The sequence below is a fragment of the Numenius arquata genome, chromosome 6 (genome assembly GCF_964106895.1).
Source record: "Numenius arquata chromosome 6, bNumArq3.hap1.1, whole genome shotgun sequence".
NCBI classification, from domain to species: Eukaryota; Metazoa; Chordata; class Aves; order Charadriiformes; family Scolopacidae; genus Numenius; species Numenius arquata.
This window is the reverse complement of record NC_133581.1, coordinates 45,522,561-45,546,172: the sequence shown is the minus strand read 5'-3', so window position 1 is coordinate 45,546,172 and position 23,612 is coordinate 45,522,561. Positions and strand designations below refer to the sequence as shown.

Here is a 23,612-nt window from a genome sequence, read left to right as displayed (position 1 = left end):
TTAGGAACTGCTGGAGTTTCCAGTATTTGAAATTCGGGCCTTTCTCTTCCTAAGCCATCCCACTATTTTCTGTTTATAACGTATGATGAGGGTTACTCCAACGATACAGAGAAGAAAAATACAAAAAAACCTAACTGCTTTTACTCCTGCTTTTGCTCTCCAAAACTCCCTGGGTGGAGGGGGTCCGCTGTCGATGCTCCCTCCAAATCCTTTCCATTCACAATACGGAGGAGCCCAGCCATACCTGCAGTGACAATTCTTACGATTGTTACACAGTCCTCTGTTATGGCACATTGTCAGGTTACAGTCATAGTTCAGCACTGATATGCTGGTACATGTCCTGTTGATACAAAGCTTGTCACTACCGCATGGCGTGCCATCTTCTACAGCCCCCTTGTCAGCTACTGGCATCCCGACGTGATAGTCGAGACCCCAACACATTTTGTCTCCAACAGGGGTTTGGAGTAGAGTTTCGTGGTTCTGCAAGAGAGGCAATTTATTTATGTTTTCACACTGGATCCTACCACATAAGACATTCTCAATACTGCATTTCGTAAAATGGGTATTATTACGAATACCACAATTCCCGAACCGGTCACCTCGCGTATTCACTGCTTTGAAGCAATCTAAATGAGCATCCTTTGCTTTTTTGCCAAAGAGATACTGGCACTGTTTACTGTGAGAAGAACATTTTCCTCGATAGCAATAAGCACCATCTTTGCAAGGGGTTCCATCTTGCATGTAGACATCTGGTGGGCACAAAGGGGAAGTCCCACTGCAATACTCTGGCAGGTCACAGTTGCCAGAACTCGCTCTGCAGAGCGTTCCTGCTGGAAGGACCCGACATCTCTTGCAGCATTTTCCAGAAGCACAGACGGAAGCTGCAGTTAATGTACAGTTCGGGTGACAACAAGGATCCTTTCTGCAGCTTGATGCTGAACCACAGTCACATTGCTCTCTACCTTCTACTATCTTATTCCCACAGTATTCACGCCTCGTGGTGTAGAAAGTGCCAGGTTTTGGTGGTTGGCGAAGGCAGTTTGCGCCTTGCCCCAGCATATCAAAGTAGTATTGGTAACTGCAGTCACTGAACGCATCGGTGTCAACACTGCTTTCATGCATAATGCATTTCTTTCGTCTGCACTTACAGCCTGGCTTATCATGGTGCATCCCAAGATTATGGCCCAACTCATGGACAAACGTGTTAACAAAGGAGGACAACTTCCTATTAGTGAAGGAAGTGACTGCTGATGACCAGTGGCTATCACAGACGGACCCTAGAAACGCCAATCCCAGGCTTTTTCCAAAGCTCTGAAATGCAAATAAGTGTGCGACATCATGGCGCATCCGTGGAAATAGGTTTGACTTCCGCCACCTGTTGAAATCGTCAAGTGCCTTGTTGATAGAATAAGTAATGTTTATATGGTTGCTTTTGGTCCAGATTTCCAACCCCACAAGACACAGCCGCAGGGAAAGCTGTTCATACAGAGAGTCTGCAATGTTGATGATTTCTATGACTTGCCTCAAGACTTCGGTTTCGTTACTGCCCGTCTTCACAAACCGCACGTTGTCCACAACCACTGCTATCTTCATATACCTGATGTGTGTCCACCAGCCCTCTACCATCTCCTCCTCCTCTGCTGCCTGGGGGGCCTTGAACCAGGGCAGCAAAGCCTTTTGGTGCTGCAGCTCCTCTGGGGTCAACCCACAGGTGGAGCCCACAGGGTTGCTGGCCTCCTCCATGCGGTAGAGGATGTGCCGGAAGGCTGGATCATTGGGGATGGGCTCAATCTCGTAAGTGCGATCCTCCACCCAGACCACACCGTGGAGGCCCCTGCCGCAGGTGCTGAGGGCCACCAGGGAGCCGGAGCTGCCCTGCACCTTGCCCTGGTAGAAGCAGTTGTCCTGCACGATGGGGTGCTCCTCCCAGCGGGCTCCATCCTTGCCGTAGGTGACCAAGGTGAAGGGGCGGGAGACCAGGCCCTGCCGGGGCCGCAGGAGCAGCACCCGCGGCCGCCCCTCCACCTCTAGCCAGTAGGAGACGGTCGGGGAGGTGGTGCCGGCCCGGGGGCTCAACTGCCGTGGCACCGTCACCCAGCTGGCGGTGACGCGCAGGTCCCCAGACAGGTCCTCCAGGGTGACGGGACAGCTCGCCAGGCCCAGCAGCACCAGCAGCCATAGTAGTGCCCCCATGGCCACCACCCCACGACCCGCTCTGGGAAGCGATGGAGCCTGCACGGGCCCTGTCTGGGGTGAACCACCCTCAGGCCTCCAACTGCCCCTCAGCCGGGAGGCAGCAGCTCTCTGAGGGCTCCAACTGCCACCCAGCCGGGGAGGGCCGCAGCTCTCTGAGGGCTCCAACTGCCACCCAGCCGGGGAGGGCCGCAGCTCTCTGAGGGCTCCAACTGCCACCCAGCCGGGGAGGGCCGCAGCTCTCTGAGGGCTCCAACTGCCACCCAGCCGGGGAGGAGCGGCGGTAAATTAGCCTGCTACGTTTTCCCGGCTTTTTATAATCTTCATTTTCAAATTAATAGGCGTTTCTCCTTCATTGCCATTGATAAAATGTAAAAAAAACCAAACCTGAAAAGGTGTATCACATCAGCTTTTGTCAACCACATAGCAAGGAGGGGTCCCAGCTCAGCTTCACACCCCTCGTCATGGACATTTGTGTTGAGCAAAGGGATCATTTGGTTAGACCACAGGGGGGACAATCTGTTTTAATAGCTCAAAGGCTGGCTTTTGCTTTGTTCACTTTTTAAATTAAAGGATAATTTTCAAGTGGAGATCAGAAACAGACTATTTCAGCTCAAAAGAGTATTTGGAAGAGCTTAGGGTCTGAAATGAGGTAGTACAGAGATACTCATCTCCTAGCTGGTTACTAGGACACAGCATTCCTTGGTGCCCTGTCTTAGCATGTGCCTTACTTTAACTACTACAGCAATACACACACATACACCCGGAAAAAAAGGTAGAACCAGAGAGGAATTCACTTCCACTAGATTCAATATAGAGGCAAACTAACAGCATCAAATATAAAAGCATAAAGCCTATCTACGCCACAGCTGCTGCGTACCTACAGCAACGTGCCTTAATTACACACATCACTGATGCAACAGCAGTTTTCCCACATCATGGTCTTTCTAAAGGTTTGTGGTTGCAGATCACTGGGAAGAGAGAGTGAGCCTACAGGTACGTCCACCACTTGGCTGCCATCCCCGTTCCAGCTCTATCAGGCTGTAAGACAGTGATCTGGATTGTGGCAAGACAGGATGTCCTGTGCAGCACACTGGTTTTTTGGCATATAGTGCTGGGATTTGACGTAGCCACAGCTGTTATCTTTTGGGAACTCTTCACAACTTCCTTCTCAACACTGAAAGCATATCTGGGATAAAGTCCAACCTGCTACAGCCCTTACCTTTCTCAGCTGCTGGAGGTGTGCCCTCCCACCACCCCATCTCCATCTCAGGAATCCTGTCTTTTGGCACAGATTTCTGGGTGCTGACCTGCACCCTGGCATGGGCAGCAACACTTCACATTTCAAACTGCCCAAGACAGGCACTGCCACTCAGGAGGCTGAGCAGCAAGAGAAGAACTGCTTAGAGCCTCCCTCAGCTGCTTCAAGCCTCCCTCAGCTGCTTCAAGCCCCAGGGTCCCGTGTGGGCTGGTACCTTGAGCTGGGCACACGACAGCCCTAACCAACAGCTGCGGAGGTTACCAACAGTTGTTCAGATTCTGTGATTTCGCACCTTGCTCATTCATTGCAAGTGTGGCCAACATTAGTAGCATGTATCTTTTAATACAGTACCTCAGATTAAAGGAATGAACATAGGAGGACGCCTGCTTCTATTAGGATCAGCCTAGATATCTGTCTAGAAAGATCCTTCTAGATATCCGTAATTATATATTGTTTTAAATGTACTACTGCTTTACCTAAAAGCGAACAAACTTGTGACATGTGTTAGCCTTAGATTTATTTTCATATTAGTTTTAAATTTAGAATTCTACAAACTATTTTCTGTGAAATCTTTTATGTGCAGTTAGTTGTTGAATAATTGTCCACTACTTTTCAAGTATCAGTTTTGCATTCCAGGGCTGTGAACTATGTCAGATTATGTCTTTGAAATAAATACAACTCAGACCACAGTAACTATAACAGAAAAATCCTGTTGCATAACCTTTGTGCGCACTGTCTGTAGCTGTGTGACCACTCCTGAAGTTGCATAAAAGGCACACCTAAAGCACTCTCCCAACTTGCTAGAGACATGTCTTACCCCTGCAAAAATTGCCTACTACTTTCTTTCCCTTTTACTATAAACACATCTACATCATTAGGACTAGAAAGTACTCTGGTTCCATTGTTGAACTCGTGGCAGGTTATCCTCGAGGGGAAGTGTCAGCGTGAGTTTGCGACACTGAGCTGAGCACCCAAGCAAGCCCTTCAGCATCCAGATTACATAAAAAGAGATGACACTTTTGTGTTCAGGTTACCAAAGCCTTGCACTTCTGTACTCTCATCAGGTAAAGATCAAAGGGGATGGAGGGGAAGATTCCCCATTATATGACAATGAACAGTTTGGAAGAAAAAACGACTGACATTACAGTAGAGAATGGAAAAAGTATCGCAGCAATCCGTAGCTACTTCAACTGCAGAAACATTTGTTTGGCAGGTGTAACTGGCTTTCTCAGGATTCATCAGTGTTTTACAGTTTGTTTTTTTCCATCTTGTAACCCCCTAAAATTTCCAGTGAAGGTACAAGCTCCTATGGAATTGAATCCTACCAGCAAGAGGTTTACTTTTCTCACTTACCTTCCGTAGAGTCTTTAGGAACAGGTCACAAAACCCCTGCAGCCTTGTGGACCACAGGTTGAAATCCACTGTCCTGGCAGAAAGAAATGAAGCCTTCTGATTGTTGAGAGATCGGTAATTCACCATAACTCATCCCCCTGGGAAAAATTCTCCCCACCCACCCATCTATGATGCACGTTAGGCTACAGAAGAACACTTGTCACGTAAGTGACCATTTGTTTGTTCTGTGCATCATTACAGGGCCAAAGCAACACTTTATCAAAAATTCACCTTCCTCTCCAAGAAAAACTGTCTTGAACCTTGAATGCCTAGTTATCATAATTTGCTTTGCCATTGATAAAATATCAAAGAAACAAAACCTGAAAAGGTGTATCACATCAGCTTTTGTTCAGAAGCCATCTGTTGGTTCTGTGAAGCCACAATCTATTTGCATAACATCTTCACCATTTCTTCTCACAGGGAACCTCCATGTCTAAAAATAAAGTTAATCTCTCCCCTTTGCCTTGTCCCTCCTATTGCCTATACCCTTCTGTCCTTGCTCCAAGTACAGCTTGCTTTGGCAAACACCACGTACTGAGTGTCCAAATGGCATCCAGCTTTCTTTGCTAGGAAAAGCTTACCAAAATATGAAGTATTGGGGCAGAGTAGCAAAGAAGAATGGGCGAGAGTAACACACAGCCTGGTCAGACCTTCCCTGGTGAAGAGCAGAAAAAACCCCAGTATTTCTACTGCATCTTAACTTTACATAGTGAATTAAGGTAGCCCCTCTTCCTACAATTTGGCTAGATTTTTGCATGTATGTGTATATATGCGCATGTGCATACATACAATTTTAGGTGTTTATCTGCATCAACAACAAGCAGCTATTGGCTTATCTACATCTTTAACGTTACAGCTTTGGATTACAGCACAAAAATTACATGGGTCTTTCCATCATTCAATAGCTACCCAGTCAGAGCTGTTTATTAGTTACTGAAACAGGAAAAGTCTCTTATAACCTCAAAATAAGTTTGACATAGCTATCTAAGCATGTCTTAGTCTTCCTTCCTATCCACCTTTTTTCTGCTACGTACAGATCTCTTCCTTGCTTAGTTCGCTTCTTGTAGTAAACTGTAGTATTTCAAGCACTGCTCCATTACTTCAACGAAAAAACAAAACCAAACCAATACTTATTTCTTTGCAATGGATGACTTCTAATTTTACTGCAAAAAAAATGGTTTCTGTAATGTGTAAGCCAATGCAGACAGGACACAGGAACAACCAGAAAACCACAGATTAAAGGCAAAGAACAAATTTAACCTCAATACCTCATGGATCGAGGAATCTCTGAAGCAGCACCCGGGCAGAGGCATGCAAGCAGGGGACGCAGGCACCGCGGAGCGAGAGAGTCCTTATTAGCAAGGGAGCAAGACAGATCACACTTGCTGTTCTGGCCTGTATTTCAAGGATTCCAGCAGGCAGAGTTTTCTGCTGTGCTTTGATCTCTTCAACAGCAGGGCAAGAATCTCAGGCACGTTCGATAAGGTGCCCCCGAGTCCATCCTAGGCCTATATTATCTAAGTGCAGATGTTCTACTTGTTGAGCACACAAAAACTAAACAATTAGTGTGATATATGTGTTTTCCAGCACCCCACATGCAAGTCACTTGAGCGTGCTTACAGGCCTCCTCACCCATCTTCCATTACTTTCCCACATGTAAGCAGCATGCTTAAATTGCAAAGTGTATAGTGGTCAATGACATTTCTCTTCCACCGCCGTACCTCCTCAGATGTAAAAGGCAGATGACTAAACAAGGTTATCAGATGCAGCAAGAAAGTGCTAGAAGCACAGAGGAAGAGATGCAATTGATGTATTTGAGTTACAGCAAAAGAAAAAAGGAGAAATATGAACAGCTACACTGAGCGTGCAACAGCAAGACATTTTAGCCTGTTTTATGCCATCATAAATCTCGCTCACAAAACATTAGCTTTTACAATAAAAGACCAGCTTAGCCATTAAGTAAAATGAGTGCCTGAGAACATTTAAAGACCAAAAGCAGTGTGACATCTAATTGCATGGATTTGAGCCTCCAGTTATTAATTTTTTTATCTGTACCCCAAGCATACTAAAGGCACAGGAATTTATAGCAGGCAGCCTAAATCCTTTAGATGAACTTTTCTTCTTCAAAATAGCACACAATATATTCTGATATTCAAGCAAAAAAACATTGCCAACACATATGGCGTATTTGCTACTAACAAAGTAAGCATTTAAGAAAGGTATTCCAGCAGCCAGGAGTTTTATTTGCCAAGAATTCAGGGGTTTTTTTTATATAAAAGTTTCTTTTTACATAGGAAACTAGACACAAGAGTGCAAGAGTTCGCAAAGATTTCAGGAGGCTGCAAAATATATTCACGTAAAAACCATTCCCAGAAGCCAACATTCACAGTAAGATGAAGACTGAAAACACCTTTTTTGGGGCAGCTCATATCCTGACATTAACATTTGCATGACAGGTTTCTACAGAAAAAGCTGTTACAGGGACTTCATCCCCTGAATTGTCAGTCTCAGCTGAAGAACTTAAATATAGGAAAAAAGGGAGCAAAAATCTCCTGTTTTCCACATACTGACTAATCCAGATGTGTAACAACAACTCCCTTCACTGGAGTCTCGTCCGTTTTTCAGGTGGTCCTTTAGTACCAGTGCTCTGTTGAGCATTCTTTGCAGTCTCTTTTTCTTCTGGCTTGACAGCTTCAGGGACTGGTTCTGGTTCCTTCTTGATTTGATCCACTTAAGAAATAACAGCAAAAGAAAGTTAAACCTCCAATTCTTATTCCTAAAATACTGTTCAGAGTACTTAAAAAAGATTGTTGATGTCAAAGGGGCAAAATTAATTTCAAAGGTAAAAGAATAACCAGGGACTAAATTCAAAACCTACACAGGCAAAAAAGTGGCATAGATTGAAGAGATACAGTTCATGCCCTTCCTGTTTTGAGGTTGCTTACGATCAACCCAAAGGCTCTGCATGCTTTCTTGAGCTTGTAGCACCATGTAAAAATCACTACGATGCTGGACTGACTAAACTGTTCCCTCATTAACCCTTTCACCCTCCTCCGGCTTTCAAAGACCATTTCCTGAATTTGGACCTTCTGGCAACCTTCAGGCAATGCAGTTCTACAGACAGAAAGGGCAAGACTAAAACACACGTTTTTTTCAGTTTCACTCTGGCTGCCACAGAGAGCTCTTACCTAGTACTTTGCACAATTAGGCAATGCCAGAATTCCTAACCACCTCAGTAGCAGCAGCAAGGGGCTTAGATGGCAACTGGAAGACACTGCTATGTAGAATCTATTTTTCAAGTTTTGTGAGAATATTAGAGTTTTACCTGGGACAGGCTTTTCTCCAGGCTTTTGCTGTAGAGGAGGAAGAAAAATGAAAGTAACATATCAGTGGAACTGAAGTCATAATTCTTAACCCTTCCTGCTATTCACTTAGGAATACAAAACAAGCAATGCACCTTTATACATAACAGTTGAGGGTAAAAGAGATCACTAAACACGCTTTAAACAAAATACAACTAACATTTTATAACATCCAGTTTTTCCTCTGACAACTGAAAAGCATTACAGCAAAAAATATGGGGTTAGGCAGGATTCCCACATCTGAGTAAACAGTTTTGTGAGACGCTGTAAACATCATTTCCTTTTCTCCCAAGCAGAAGACCTGGTGGAACAAGTGTCTACTAGAGATGATTAGAGGTAATGACAACAACTTTACAGAATGCCAGGAATTTCCATGAGAATTAATGAGCTTCCAGAACAATAGAGTAACTAAAAGAAAACAGCTGTGGTGGCTTGATTGAGCTCACAAAGCAGGAAACTGGAAGCAGCAGCAAAATCCGATAGCTGTCAAGAACAGACCCTCTGTGATTAGATAAGGAATTTGTATAATAAACTCTCCCTCATAGTTTTGCCAAGGTCTTAATGACTCCTGCAATTACAAAGGGGAATCCTACACTCCAATCAGAGCCTTCCATTTCAAATTTATTATCTAATCCATGTTAGCATTGTAGAAAATTCCCATTCAGTTTCAGCTGTTCAAGTACTTATTAGTGCCTTAAGTTCTAAGTAAGTTACAGTAATACTTATAAGCTTATGTGCATCATACCTGAACAAATCTGGGTGGAAACTTTTGTCTCAGGTCTAAGAGCAAGGCATCTACCCGTTGCCTTTGGAAAATAGAACTCGGTTCTTCTTTCTTCTTGGCTTTTGGTTTAGCTTTCTCTGTAAGTCACAGAAATGTAAGAGAAAGCCATATTAAAAGTTGTATTCTCTTAGCAGCTCTTTGTTGTATTACAAGTTGGCATTCCTCCCTCCTCTAAACTTCACCTACATTTCCCTTTGACATCAGAGTTGGGTTTTTTGTGGAAAGTAGATCAAGGACAATTATTCCCTTCTGACAACATACTTTGGTCTCCAGTGGGCTGAAGAGTTGCCCACTTTGTTGACACACAGCTCACCATTTTCATCTCCCACCTATGCCTCGATGTTCATCCCCACCAGCACAGAAGAGCAAGATTCCTTCAACCGACAGGGAGCACTAACCTACCCTTTGAGAGACAGACAGACACTTAACCTCACCTCTACATCATCACTGTGCATTGCCTCAAGCTTTTGCCTACATTACCTTTCCTCTCCCAAAGTACGCAGGAGCAACTAGGAATCATACCTCGTTCTTCTTGATCTTTGAAATGCCACCAGTAGCCCTTGGATGGGTGATACCGACAGTAGGACATTGCTTCTTCAAAAGCAGACTGAATTCCATGAACTGCAGTGAGCTTTCGGGACAAGAACACAAGGCAGCATTCAGAAATTAAGGAGAAAGTACAGTATAAATTTTTCAAAGCAGGGATTTTAAAATTAGTATTCTATATTCATTTTTCTTCTCGGAAGGGAACTTGGGACATCTATTTTTGGACCAAGAATGTAATCTCTTTAACAGGCTCTTACAAGCCCTTTTCTGAAGTGCTTTTCTAAAACGACAGGGAAAAATTTACAAAAGCAGTAGTTTACTGGAACAGAAGAAATCAAAACAAACCTGAGCATACTATTTTAAAAGAAGTAACACATCAACTTAAAAAACATAAGCCTCGTTTAAACAGAAATATTACATTACCTTAACATTAACATTCCAAAGCAAGCTTCACTGAATACGTATTTAATTACTATTTCACATGGATTTGTCATGTAATTTTTCTTTTGATTATTTGAACCTCATGCTGTTCCGCTAATTGTGTAGCTTCAGTTACTCTGATTATTCATCCTTAAACAATGGATCCTACTTTTTGGACCATATTGCACCAGGATCTTTCATTTCCTTGTGGGATGCACACCATACTAACCAGTGGGGTTTGTTTTAAGTTACTGTATACTACACAAGATCTTTCCTCAAAATAGTGAAGGAGGCATTTAAAGAGCCTAGGGAACAACCAAAAGTAAAAGCAGATGCAAACTGGTATACATCAAATGCACAGAACACTTACAACTCTGGAGTTAATGACAGACCCTAAGTCAGGTGCCTGATAAATCACTCCAGCAATAATATAGTAGTCAGCCAACGGAATAACTGTGAGGAGAAAAAAGAAAAAGCAGAATCAATTTAAAACTCTGGCTGAAGGCTGTGTATTTATTGCTGAATTTCTATAGGAACAGCAGAAATTGCAATATTCATCTCATCACCAGATTTTCTCTTTTTAACTTTTTCCTTCAAGGTACTTTATTTGCACCTTAGCCACAGACTGATAAGGGGAAAAAAGAACTGGGTCTGCTTTACAGATAGAAAAGCATTAGCTTTAAGTCCTGTCCGAACAAATAGTTGACCTTACAGGAGATTGGGTTTTCAGAGCTACATAACAGCAGTCAAATGAACTGCAACGGACATAGTCCCACTCGCCTTTGCTACCAGTAGAAACCCACAACAACATAAGGTCTCATTCTTCTGGCTGAGCTTTCTCCAACTTGGACAGTCCTCTTAGCTAGAATTCCCAGACCCAATGGCAGCTAAGCATACACAGAGCATGCCTTCTAAATTAATAACATTCTGCCAAAAAGAAGACTACCTTCCAAAGGCATTCGCTAAGTCACATTTGGAACCTCTACTGACCGATCACAAATTGTTGTTCCTCTGCACTGCAGCGCTAATGAACATCACAATTGCCTCCATAATACTCTGCCAAACATTCTAGCAGTGCTACCAGCTTCACATTCCTAAGGATCTTACCTGCACACACATTTGTTCCAGTTCCTCCATCTGTGTTAACACATTCTGTCTGAACCTTTTGTACTGAACAGACCCTACTCATCCAGTACTTGCAATTTATGGAGCTTGGACACCTGCCTAAATTAAAAGACCAAGACAGCTGGATGCATACTGCAGCCAGTACCCACTTCTCCTCAAAAGAAAGAGGATTCTCAATATTTTCTTAGAATTGGAGCAGGACACAAAACAGCAGCTTTACTGTCTCACCGCTCTGTACCAGAGCGGCCTACTTTTCTAGACAGGTAAATCTTCCTAATCATTGATCTAAACATTTTCCCAATGTCATTTCAAATAGACAAAAACTGGGCTTAAATAATTTAAAATATAAATACACTTTTTTTAAAATCACACAGAAGTCATACGACAGGCCTGCAGCAGTTCTACCCGAGTACTCAACACTACCTGTGAACTCATTAAATTTTAGTTTTCTATCCCCATTCTCGTGTCTCAAATACACTAATATTGGTACCATGATAAAATGAAACTCATGGGTAACATTTGAGCTAGGGAACTATGCAACTCAATCAAAGTACCAAGCACAAACTGTACAGTCAAAATGGGAAAAACGTCACCAAACAAGTCCCTGTTCAGTTCCGCCAAACATACATTTGCATTACAGCAGGAGTCGGAACACACATATTGTGGAAGCCTCAATACTACCCTTGATCTAAAAAGTGTCAAACCAGGAAATTAAGGGCTGCATGATATTTTCACACTCACCTTTTGAAAGCTAGATTCAAAACCTTTATTAAAGAAACAACTCAAAAAATCTATTAAAGAAAGAATCACGTATGTTCTTTTTCAGCATGGAACTGCAATATATGGAGGCCATTACCCGATAGAAGCAAATAAGAAGTATTGCTAGAAAAGGCAAAGTCCTGTACGTGACCAAAATGCATATACAGAGCCTAAGTCACTAAAAAAAACTAACAACACATTAATAACTAGCATCAACCCTGCCTTTCTTTTCTGTAAAGCTTACTCTGAAATAACCTAAATTATTTTACACATACATGCAGTAAACACAGAAGACAGTCCAATAACTATTGAAACGTGGTTACTTTTTTAATTAATCACATACAAACAAACAAATTTAAGGTTAAAAAGGAATAATGAAGCCAGTTGCATGCAAATGGAAAAAAAAAAAGCTAAAGTATTTCATTTAAAACTTTGAAAGATCATCATGACACTGTAAAAAGGAGTGGTGCTGTTGCCACAAGATTCCCCCACCATTCCAAAATACTCAGTTCTCAGAGGAATAACCAAAACAACAAGCAACTGCGGTATCTCATAGTTATTTTTCACACGGGTCATCATCTTCTACTCTTCTACTGACGAGGTCCTATTCAGCAGTACAACCGATTCACAGTTGAAGGTGGAAATAGTGCAGAATAAGAGAGTGACGTGACAGAAACAGAAATATGAATGATCCCTCTCCCTAACTAATAGAAAACATGGGTCTCCAAAATTAATAAATAAATCACATACTAGCCACTTCAGATGATTGTCCCTAATTAAACTAAGCTCACCGGCCTCAAGCAAGGGTATCATTAGCCTTATATTCAAATAATTAAAATGAAAACTCTTGCATAGCCTAACAAATAAATACGACATGGCATGAATGCTATTATCAGTTTCCAATGACAAAACGTACCACAGGGCAGCTGTTTCTCATTGCACTCTTCACATTTCACCACAAGATGGCAAACCCTGCTATTAGCACATTAGAGGTCACTCTGCAAGACAAAATATCTCCACCCCACCACAAAGCCTCATACCGTTTTAGTTAGGTAAAGGCAGAGAAGGGGAACCAGAAGTGCTTAAACACAAATTAGGAACAGAAAAAAGCAAGTAACTGATAGGCCGTCTCAACAGTGACAAGGACTGAGTGACCTTACCTTGTGTTGGAGACTGCCGTTGCTGCTTTCGGATAATGAAGAGAATGGGCTCCTGAGCATGAAGAAGGATGTACTCCACACCAACCATCTGGCTGAAAATGAAGCAACAGGATAAGTATCTTCCTCCAAGTGAAGTCTGTAGGATGTAAAGAGCTACCGAAGGGCCTCAAAGTAAAGGGATGAAGTTCTGATGCTTTAGAAGCTCTTCCATGTAACGTGCAGTAAATAAAGGCATAGAATTTCCTGAAGTGGCTAACAAAACCTAGCAGTGTATTCAAAGGGAGTTACAACAACCTGACACAACATCTAAGTAGAACATGTTAGCAAACAAACAAATAGCAAGAAAGATAACAATCTATCATCACAGAGATATCATATAAACGCAGAAACAAAAGACCAGTGTATGATGTGATCATCAGGGTGTCTGAGGAGAAAGCCTCTCTGCAACCACATCTGAGCACAAGTGACTTTACCAGTGAACTTGAAGCTCAGCTTGCACACTCCCTGTCATACTGTGGAGCCTTTAAATAGTTCTCAAACATCTCACTTGTGCTCCATGTAGCAGATGGGGAACTGCAAAGAAAGTTAACTTGCACATGCTGCAATCTCATTACACAACCATCTGTGATCAGTTTATTTACAACACTCACTACTTTTATTATCTGTACTAAAAAGCTAGCTCTTTGGAGGAATTGCGTACCGATTATGGCACATAGCCAGCAGAATATGGAAACACAAACTATTTATGAACTCAAAGTACCCCCTAACATAAACCCTATTCACCAGAGAAAAACATTTAACTACATTACCAGCACTCGGGTTCTGTTGAGCTGGGAGGATGAGAGAAGACAGCTTTTCTAATTGAGACAAGTATCTAAAACGTGATTTACTGGAATCTCAGAACATACATAGAATCCTTCATGCTTAACACCTCCTTGAAATGGCATAAGAGGAAGTAGAAGACATCCAAACACCAAAGCAAAAACTAGGCTCCCTGGCAAGCAGTGGGACTAAAAAGCAGAGAACGAGGTTTCCAGCATGCTTCCATTCAACCATCAAAGCCTCTGGATGGAGGGACAAAGGGCAGTGCATAGGAAACAGTTTCAAATTACAACTTACTTCAAATGGTCCAAGGTCATCCGCTGCATTTTGACAACTTCATTGTTACATGTTCGGTCATAGAATGGGTTACTTCGCTCCGAGAAATAATCCAACACACTCCCATTGTTTAATATTGGAATCCAGGAGCTGTCAACCCAGGAAATTCCCAAGAGATTATCTGGGAAGAGAAATCTACACTGAGTACCAAAGAAGCCAGAAACACTACAAATACCTCCAGGAGTAAACTGCCACCAGTTAATGATTACAGCAGGGGAAGGAGGTGGAACACAGCCTCACACAAACCAGTTCTAATTAAAAATGTGTTTCAGAGAGTTCAAATAATAATTGACATCCTTTAACCTTCTGCAGTTCTGTTGTAGGTACAAAACAGAAATACAGCCTTTTTTATTATTGCACTTTTCTCTCCTTGACCAGTAGCTGCTGGCATATCCGTATGTCTCAAGAATGTGAACAGGGTCCGTGTGCACACGTGTGTGCGCTCTGTTGGTAGGAGTTAATTAGCTCTGATGCTGTATATAATATTATCATAGTACATCTACTCAGTAGTATTATATAGAGTTTATTTTATGAACCACAGTGTTAGCTGAGTAGAAAGGCAAGCTAAAGCATGGCTCCTTTTGAAAGCTAGGTCTCTGGTAAGTTGAATTCACTTAACTAAGTTAGAATTAGCTACTGGGTATGGGGGTGTGGGGGAGAGGGCGCAAGGGAAGTGATACACCCCACACTAAATCTGAGCCTGATTATGCTTAAAACAGTTTATTTCTTACAAAAGTAGTTTCCAAGCTGTAAACTATGATGCTGAAAAAATAGGTAAAATACTATAGAGATCTATTAATTAAACTAAGAGTTTTCGTAAAGCCAATGAGTAAACTACTGAGTGAAACAAAATAGTGGCATTGGCAATATTTCTAAGATGTTCTGTTATTAAAATGCATAGCATTATGATATTGCAGCAGCTGATACTGTTATGTTTCAAAGAGTATTATTTTTGATGTGGGTGAAATCTATAATAAAAAAACCAAACCAAAACAAAACAGCAGACAAAGATACTGTCTTTGGGCAGATGTTTCCCAGTACTCTTGAACAAGAGATTCTATTCCTGACTCTACAATTAATCTGCCAAATTGCCTGCAGCAAATTACTTACTCCATAATTCAGTGGATATTACAGAAATCTCACTACAGAGTATTAACAATTATATGAAAAGTCAAGTTTTTTAAATGAAATGTACTCTATAATCTGCAAATTGTTATATGCCAGCTAAATTTCTACAGATTTGGGGGACATCTGAATTAAAATCCCTAGATTTTATTATCAAACGGCAGCAAAATTATGTTCCTCAAGCAGACCATAGAAACCAGTGTCAAGAATTGGTTCCACAGTCAATAAATCTGCTAACGTTGAATATCCATGAGGCACCTGGAAGAGCCACCTGAAATTCATCCATTTTAAATGGTAGCAACAGCAAATACAATTTTCAAGACACAAGAAAGCAGAAAACAAAGGCATGCGCATGCATTGTTTAGAATCAAAAAATGTAAGTGATGGGATGTCACTGACGAATGAATGAAGAACTGAACCATTCCCTTACATTTGCACATTATATACATACTCAGAACTCCCACTCATCATTCCACTGTGAATATTTTACTTCTGTGACAACTCTGCACGCTCAAGGATGACTGGATCAGTTCCAAAAATGTCACCTGATATACTATGAGCAGCTTCTCTGAGGAACAGTTAACAAAGTAACACGAGCTGCCCAGCAAACCAGGAAAAATGCAGCATAAACAGTCATGTGTAAATCATTTTGCCTTGTTAATCTCAGAACTGCCAGCCTAACTCTTCCACAGAACTGGTGGGAGGGGAGATGGAGTGTGGGGGGCGGAGCGGAGAGACAGGAACGTCTAGAGACATTAATATTATTTCACATACACTATTCTCTCTCCTCACTATAAAAATGGAAATCTCAGAAACACAGCACTAAGATCCATTATTAAGCACTTAAGTTGTGGTAGCACTGATTATCCTAAATGCCTTTCAAAACCAGAAGACAAGCTTTCCTGCCCAATGTGCATTCTTGCCATAAATTCTCATATTAATTTCAAATACAAACTTTTCTTGCTTGTATGATTAACAATAACCATATTTCTCAATAAGAATGTCAGGCAAGCTTAATATATATATACACATAGCTACAATGCTCTATATAGACTGATAAATGTATCGTAAAATGGACTATAAAGTTGGGCTGTAAGGCTCAACTGTCCATAGCTGCTTAGTGCCAATATTTATAATTGCCTTTATAACTAGCAAGACTGTTCTCTTAAGCTATTCTTGGAAAAAAGGGGAGGACGAACAAAACCAACCATGAACCTGACATGCCACTTATTCCCACTAAGAAGGAAGTACTTCTGTTTATTTGGGGTATGAGAAAGAAAGGATGGCGTTCCTGCTTCCCTGTTCCTTTCAAAAACAGGACATCTCGTTCAAAGCATATTTAGCAGAATTTGCATCACATGTGCAAAAGTAAAGTGCTTGTGACAATACTGCCAGTCTGCCATGAATGTCAAGACCATTTGGGAGACAAGCCAGAAAACCATGGCAAAAAACAAGAGGACAGCAATTCACACAGTATGCTGTACCTGGCCTTGCCGGCTGTATAGCCCAACACCAGGCTTTGACAAACCAAGAGGAAGAGTAAAACAGTTTGATAGCTTAAAAACAGAAGCTTGCTTCAAACTCAACTGAATATATTGAGCCATATTAGATACAAGATTTTGAGGGACCTTAAATGATCTGGATTAAGTCAGAAGGTTCTCACACCAACTTAATACAGCACCCGTGCCATTAATTGTCCACACAGCTCCTTGCTGTGATCTGAAACAAGGCAGTCAGAAAACCAAACAGGACTGCAGACATTATAAAGTAAGAATTCGAAGGGAAAAAAAGGAGAAAATTTCTGTGGCACTATCAAAATTAACCCCTCATGAGCTTTTCCTAAATACCTGCTCTTGGTCATTCTCTGGGACTTCATCACACAGGCTTTCAATGTGATTCCACTCAGATACTCTTACAGAGAAAAATAGTTTCCTTTCTCATGCCATGTCAACCCCCTCTTCCTCTCTCAAAGTTCAAACTCTTCACAGTAATTTGACCTATATTTTGTTTACAATGTAAATCTTCTTTAATACTTCATTCAAATATCATCCCTTCTTCTTCAAAACACTCTTTCTATTCATATCCCTGAATTCTCACTCAAACCTTTCTTGTTCTCAGTTAGTACATGTTTCTTTGCGGCTTCTCTAAAACCTGGCCTGCCTCACCACATCCACCCAAAGCACTGTTAAGACTACCAGCCCAACTCACTGGTTTGGTCTCATGCAAATCCTACACGTGCCAGTATCTCCCACTTTCCTCCACAGTTCAGAGCTAAAATTCTCTTTAAGCCGACTCTTTTAACATAAACTGTTCTCTTATGTTACCATCTCACCCAAGAACCTCCACATTCCATGTGAAAAGGCAGTGACGTACCAAAAGGGAGCTTTGCTTTTCACAGGTGGCCCTGAACACACACTACCAGCCTCTCTCATGTCCAAGAATATTGATTTTTGGACAGTTTTTATTCCCAGTTCCTTCTCATGACATAGCTGCATTAGCAACGCTACGGAACTCTCTTGTACAGAGTTTTCGAAGACATACAAACAAACTTATAATCATAATGATATGGGGTTGGAAGGGACCTCTGGAGATCATCTAGTCCAACACCCCTGCCAAAGCAGGTCCACCTAAAGCAGGTTGCACAGGAACATGTCCAGGCGGGTTTTGAATGTCTCCAGAGAAGGAGACTCCACCACCTCCCTGGGCAGCCTATTCCAGTGCTCTGCCACCCTCAAAGTAAAGAAGCTCCTCCTCATGTTTAGGTGGAACTTCTTATGTTCAAGTTTGTGCCCATTTCCTCTTGTCCTGTCACTGGGCACCACCGAAAAAAGACCATCCCCTTCCTCTTGACACCCTCCCTTTAAGTATTTATAAGCATTGATCAGATCCCCCCTCAGTCTTCTCTTCTCCAGACTAAAAAGACCCAAGTCCCTCAGTCTTTCCCCATAAGAGGGATGCTCCAGGCCCCTAATCATCTTTGTAGCCCTCTGCTGTACCCTCTCCAGCAGTTGCCTGTCCTTCTTGAACTGGGGAGCCCAGAACTGGACACAGTACTCCAAGTAGAACCATTCCCCCTACAGAGCAATAACAAAAGAAGCATCTCTATAGTCCTCACACCTTTGGCCACACCTCACCGTCCAGTTACTTGGGACGCTCCCCGAAGCGACGGCTATTGGCACAGCCACCTCCAGCCAAGACGATGGCCATTAGACCAACCACCACCTCCTCCAGCCAAGCCCGCCGCACCCCCTCATGGATGGAGCTCACCCCTTCGCGCCCGCCCAGCTGGACACGGAGGCGGCCTCCCCCCCAAAAGCCTGGAGCCGCCCCGCCCGCCCGGGCCACCAGCGGGAAATCCCGAGCGCCCACGGCCGGCGCGGCCCTACCTCGGATATCCACAGCCGCCATGGCCGCGTCGCGCACTTCCGCCCGGCGGCCCGACGGGAGAAGCGGCGAGGAGCGAAAGCGGGATAGAGCGGCGCCGGCAAGCGAGACGGGAGACCAGAGCGCCGCCACTCCCGGCGGGTGGGGCGGGGCCTCCAGGGGAGGGGCGGGGCCAGCCAGGGCGAAGGCGGTCCTCGGCCAGCCCTGCCATGGGATGGGATGGGAGAGGAGAATGTCCCTTGTCCCAGCACGCAGCTGCTGGCCAGGGAACCGAGCGTGAAGCAAAGGGTTGTGCTGCCCCAGCCTCCCACCACAACCGCCAGGTGACCTGTGCTTGTCACCCACGAGTGTTTCATAACCAGAACGGTGGCACTAATGATGAAAGCTAAATGCATTTTTTAACGCTAATTCTGAGCTGTTGGTTCAAAAACAGAGATACGGACGTTTTACAATTGTTTTCATCTTGTCTTGGCCCTCTGGTAGTTGCCAGTCACTTTCAAAGTGAAAGAGACACGGGCTGCAGGTTCCTGCTGAGCATCACACCCATCTCGGTGGAGCCGGCTGGGGCTGCCCTGACTTAGATGGCGTGTGGGAATAATACGGGATGTTTGAGATCACACCATCAGAACACTGTCCTGAGGTCTGGTTCTTGGTATTTCGACTAAGTGGTATCACCGGTCATTTACAGGGTGAAGAACAACATTCTGTGGGTGTAAGAAAATATAAACACCTAAGATTTACAACCTTTTTATCTAGACTGACAACCACAATCCCCCAATCTGCTGTACGGAGTTCCCAATACCTCTATGTCCCGCTAGTGCAGATCCATACATCCATCTCGCCTGAGCCTTTGTTGGGGGCTGCCGAGGTCAGCCGTACCCTCGCTGGGAGCAGCAGGGGCTGTGGAGAGAGCCTGGAGGTTGTCACCTCGCTGATGGCGTGTCAGAGTGGTAACTGGTGATGGAATTTCTTCCTCTTCTGTTAGAGAGACGTGCACAGTGCATATCAAGTAGTGGAAAGGGATATAATTATTGTATGAAAGCAATCATAAAGTTAGGACAAACCAGAGCTGACACTGCTTATTTGCTCTTCATTCCGTTCTCTTGTACTGATGCATTAGGAAACAGACTTTAATCACATAACCACATACTCTTCTTTTTTTTTTCCATCCAGGAATCCTGTCCCGTTCAATGCGTTAGAGTCAGTGTACGGCTTGCAGATACACCGGGTTTGTTTTCTGTGAAGGAGAGCTGCCTGCAGAACACTTGCTTTACCTGTTTCAGATGTTAAAAGATGTCAAGGTATCAAGCGAAGGTTACAGAAAGTAACAAGATGAAATAGTTAAGGCAGAAGAATGCTGCTTTGGAGAATTGGACTGTATCCTTGATAGTGATATAGATATACATTATATTAATGAAGATTTTTCAACCTAACACGGTTTCACAATTGTGCAGTAATTTCAGTCCCTCGTTCGTTGCAAGGTATTGCCTTTGGTAATATCTGCAAAAATATAATGATGGCGGGTAGTGTCATAAGGAAAATAACAACCCCTGCTTCAAAACAGGATTTGCCTAGTGTGCAAAAAACAAGTAAGCAAGATTGAACAGCAGAAGAAAACAAAGTATTGAACAGGTGAGCACCATCCATTCTTCATGCTGAGTACTGAAGGAAGCCATGAAAAACGGCACTTGATAGTCTTTCATGGCACAACTACATTAAAAATCAAAGCTAACCTTAATTTTTCAATTTTCTTATTTCTGAGTGCTTATCTTTGCTACTCGATAATACTCTGTATAACATACCTTTCCACCAGATAATTCACATGTGCACACACTGCAGATCCCCTTTCGTTAGTTAACTGCTACTTGTTAGCAGTTTCTGCCTTTGCCAAACACACCTCTCCAGCCGTACCCGCAGCACAGCGTTTCCAAATAATACTATGATAGGTTGCCATTTGAAACCAAATATTTAAATATCCCCATCATGCACTCCTGGGGAGCAGAAATGCCATGAGACATAACAGCCGCCCTTTTGGAGCATCTCCGATGGCCCGTCATGTTCTATATCTGTGCAAACCATTTTTCTTCAGTAGCAAATGGGAACTCAACCTCCATTTAAATTATTCATGTTGCCCATCTTTCCTGCTGACTCTGCACCTCTCCTCAGCAAGTATGTCTTCAGATGAGTGAGGGGCTGAAAAGCAAAGACTCCTGGATGGGAAATAATGGGGTTTGATGGCTCACAATAAATCTTCGATTATACGGTGAGACTACCCGAAGCACTGCTGGAAAGAATTGTTCATCTGGTAACATATTCACCTTCTACTGCAGCATAAAAGTCGAGGGCTTTTTTCACTCGGCTTCCTCTAAAGGCAGAGACCTAATGAGTATTGCGGTTCTGTCCTCGTTAGCAGGAGGTGTGGATTACAGATGAAGAGCTAACAGAAGCTATAATGTAAAAAGAGGAATTCGTGCACTCTGCTTTTAATGTCACCTTAAGCGATGGATATTTAGATACATTCATACCATTTGTGTGTTTTAAAAATGCATAAAATACTTGGACAAAAACTGGCACCTTTTCATGCCCCGGTGTTTGGATGTCATTTAGCGTCACCCTCCGCCCAGTGGAATTATTTTTATGTATTGCTCTGATCAGAGTTAATGAGGAATCTCATCTTACTGTGCCACCCTCTGATGGGCACTACACACGCGTAACCCAAAAGAGACTGCCCCTAATTTACAACGTTCGTTATCTCCAGTGGATGCAGGAATGGTAGAGCTGAGCACTCCAGTCACGTTATGGGTACAGTGGGGACATTAGCAAGGATTCTCTTTATAGTCTCAAATAAACACAGCTAAATTGAGAGGACTATGTCTACAAACGGGAGGAAAATCATCTTTGTGCACATCTCTAGCAGTCCACAGAGATGGAACAAATACGCTAGCTATACACCATCAGGTGAAAAGCATTGCACATATATCCTTGTCATTATACCCTGAGCAGTTTCAAAGACATATTAGAGGTTGCTGAACAAGGAGATCATCACAGAGCCTTGGATTCTGCCAACCTGCCTTTGAACTCACAGTTTAATAACAGCAAGCTCCAAGTCCCATTCAGTGTTCTGGGCAAATCTAGTTCTGCAGTGAACTGCAAGGGACATCCAAATTCCTATGCTAATGCAAAATTTCTGGGCTTGAATTACTTACGAAATGGGCAATTTGCTACTGGTTTTATAGTAAACAGGAATGGGAAAATGTTCATTTAAATGCTTATCTTCTGGTTTGGGGGAAAGACATCAAAAAATGAACAAACCAGTGACAGAAAATCAATGGGAAATGCAAGGAAAATGCTGAAATCACAAAATTTAAAGGGGGCAAAGGGAAGGTCTTCAAATGGCACTACACATGCAATCATTTACAGAATAGCTTCCAGTAGGCCTCAAAAGCCATCATTGAATTGTGCTTTAGAAACCCATAGTACAGCCAAATTGCAAAATTCTGGTTTTTAAATCCTTAATCAGGCACTTTTGCTGACTTCAAAGTCTGTTAATTTCTCCTTTCGTTCAGTGCATCTGCCTGTACTTTTCCTTTTCCTGAGATGCTGTTTTCTGCACAGCTTTTATAAATACTGCTAATCACACGCATTGACTATAGAAGAAAATAGCCAGGCTCGTGTGTTCTTTTTTTTCTCCTGGAAAAATGCCACAGGGAAGATCTAACTAAAGTGGCTGCGATGATGGCTGCAGCTGGTGCCTTCTTCAAAACTGGGTCCCCCCTTGTTGCTCTCAGCTCTGGGCTGCAAAAAGCAGAGAAGCAGGGGGACAGTGAGAAGAGTGAAGCTCCTGGGATCCTCAAAGCATTTTAACACACTTCATGGTGCTTTATTACAGTCACCTGTTCAAAGGGATAGGGAAAAAAAAAAAAGCAAAACCTTGCTAACAGTCTAAAAGCTTCCTGAAAACAATTAATCTCCCAATAAACCCCCAAAGGCTATCTGTCAAGTAGTTAATAAAGACGAAATGTCAGGATGCCACATGGCTGCTAACAACTGCAGGCAGGAGGTGCCATGAGCTCCCAAGCAAAGAAGCAGCAGCTATGTCATCTCGTGCGTGATCATGCATTAAAGCCACCACACAGAAGCTGGGGCTGCTGGCTTTTGTGTTTCTGCAGACATCTCTGATCCGAGCATCTCTGCTGCTGCATTGGCATTACCAATGCAAAAGCTCACGACAGAGGAGGATGCAACAAGTCCAATCTGCAGGTGTTGGATCACCCAGAGGGGACTGGTGGGAGAAGCAGAAGCTGCCCCACGTCCTGAGAGGGGTCAGAAGAAGATCAGTGTCCAGGAAGAGTCAGATCGAGCTGTCATGTAACCCCGGAGCATGGCCTCCAACCCACTGAGCTCTACTTGTCTGCATTTGTTTGCTGGACTGGGAGTCAACTGGTGTTTTATTTCCACCCAATTTCCAAAGGGCAGACCAGGGCCCTGGAGCAGAGCCCCGGCCCCGTTTGCTGCCCAAAGCAGGCAGTGAGTGCCCGCTGACAGCTAAGGCTTGCCTGGGAGAGGGAAGGGAAGAAAAGCAAAGCAATCTCTTCCCCATGCATCCTCTGTATTACAAATGCCTGAGAATCTAATGGTTCCAGCCTCCAGACTGTACCACAGACTTAGCATTTGTAGAATACCTCTCAGTAAGCCTTGAAGGCCATCATTTTATTGTATATTATAAACCCTAATATGGCCAAATTGCAAAGTCCTTGATTTTTATGCCCTTAGTCAGGCAACTTGGCTGATCTGCAAGAAGGTTTTAATAAAGTAAGAGTCTTTCTAGTTTGATGAATGAAATCAGGATTTGCTTTCCTAGTTTACTGCATTTTCTATTAAAAAGCAGGGGTTTGGTTTGGCAGTGAGCCCTCTGCTCCACAGTGGGAGGATGCAAAACATGG

General features: G+C 43.1%; 2 protein-coding genes across 3 annotated transcripts; both read right to left on the bottom strand.

Annotated features, from left to right (window-relative positions):
* On the bottom strand, positions 1 to 2,193 carry LOC141465454 (disintegrin and metalloproteinase domain-containing protein 20-like). The gene has a single exon (XM_074148863.1). The coding sequence runs from the start codon at positions 2,191 to 2,193 to the stop codon at positions 1 to 3; it is 2,193 nt and encodes a 730-aa protein (XP_074004964.1).
* Positions 2,194 to 5,986: 3,793 nt separating this feature from the next.
* MED6 (mediator complex subunit 6) lies at positions 5,987 to 18,718 on the bottom strand. 2 transcript variants are annotated; one of them, XM_074148535.1, is made up of 8 exons: positions 18,672 to 18,718; positions 14,122 to 14,281; positions 13,003 to 13,094; positions 10,329 to 10,411; positions 9,515 to 9,623; positions 8,954 to 9,069; positions 8,172 to 8,199; positions 5,987 to 7,576 (listed from the first exon to the last, which is right to left on the bottom strand). In XM_074148535.1, the coding sequence occupies exons 1-8, from the start codon at positions 18,691 to 18,693 to the stop codon at positions 7,446 to 7,448; spliced, it is 741 nt and encodes a 246-aa protein (XP_074004636.1). In that variant the 5' UTR covers positions 18,694 to 18,718; the 3' UTR covers positions 5,987 to 7,445. The 2 variants fall into 2 exon arrangements, with proteins under 2 accessions (XP_074004636.1, XP_074004634.1); XM_074148533.1 differs by having other exon boundaries at positions 6,643 to 7,576; positions 9,515 to 9,640; positions 10,325 to 10,411; positions 18,672 to 18,710.
* Positions 18,719 to 23,612: the final 4,894 nt, after the last annotated feature.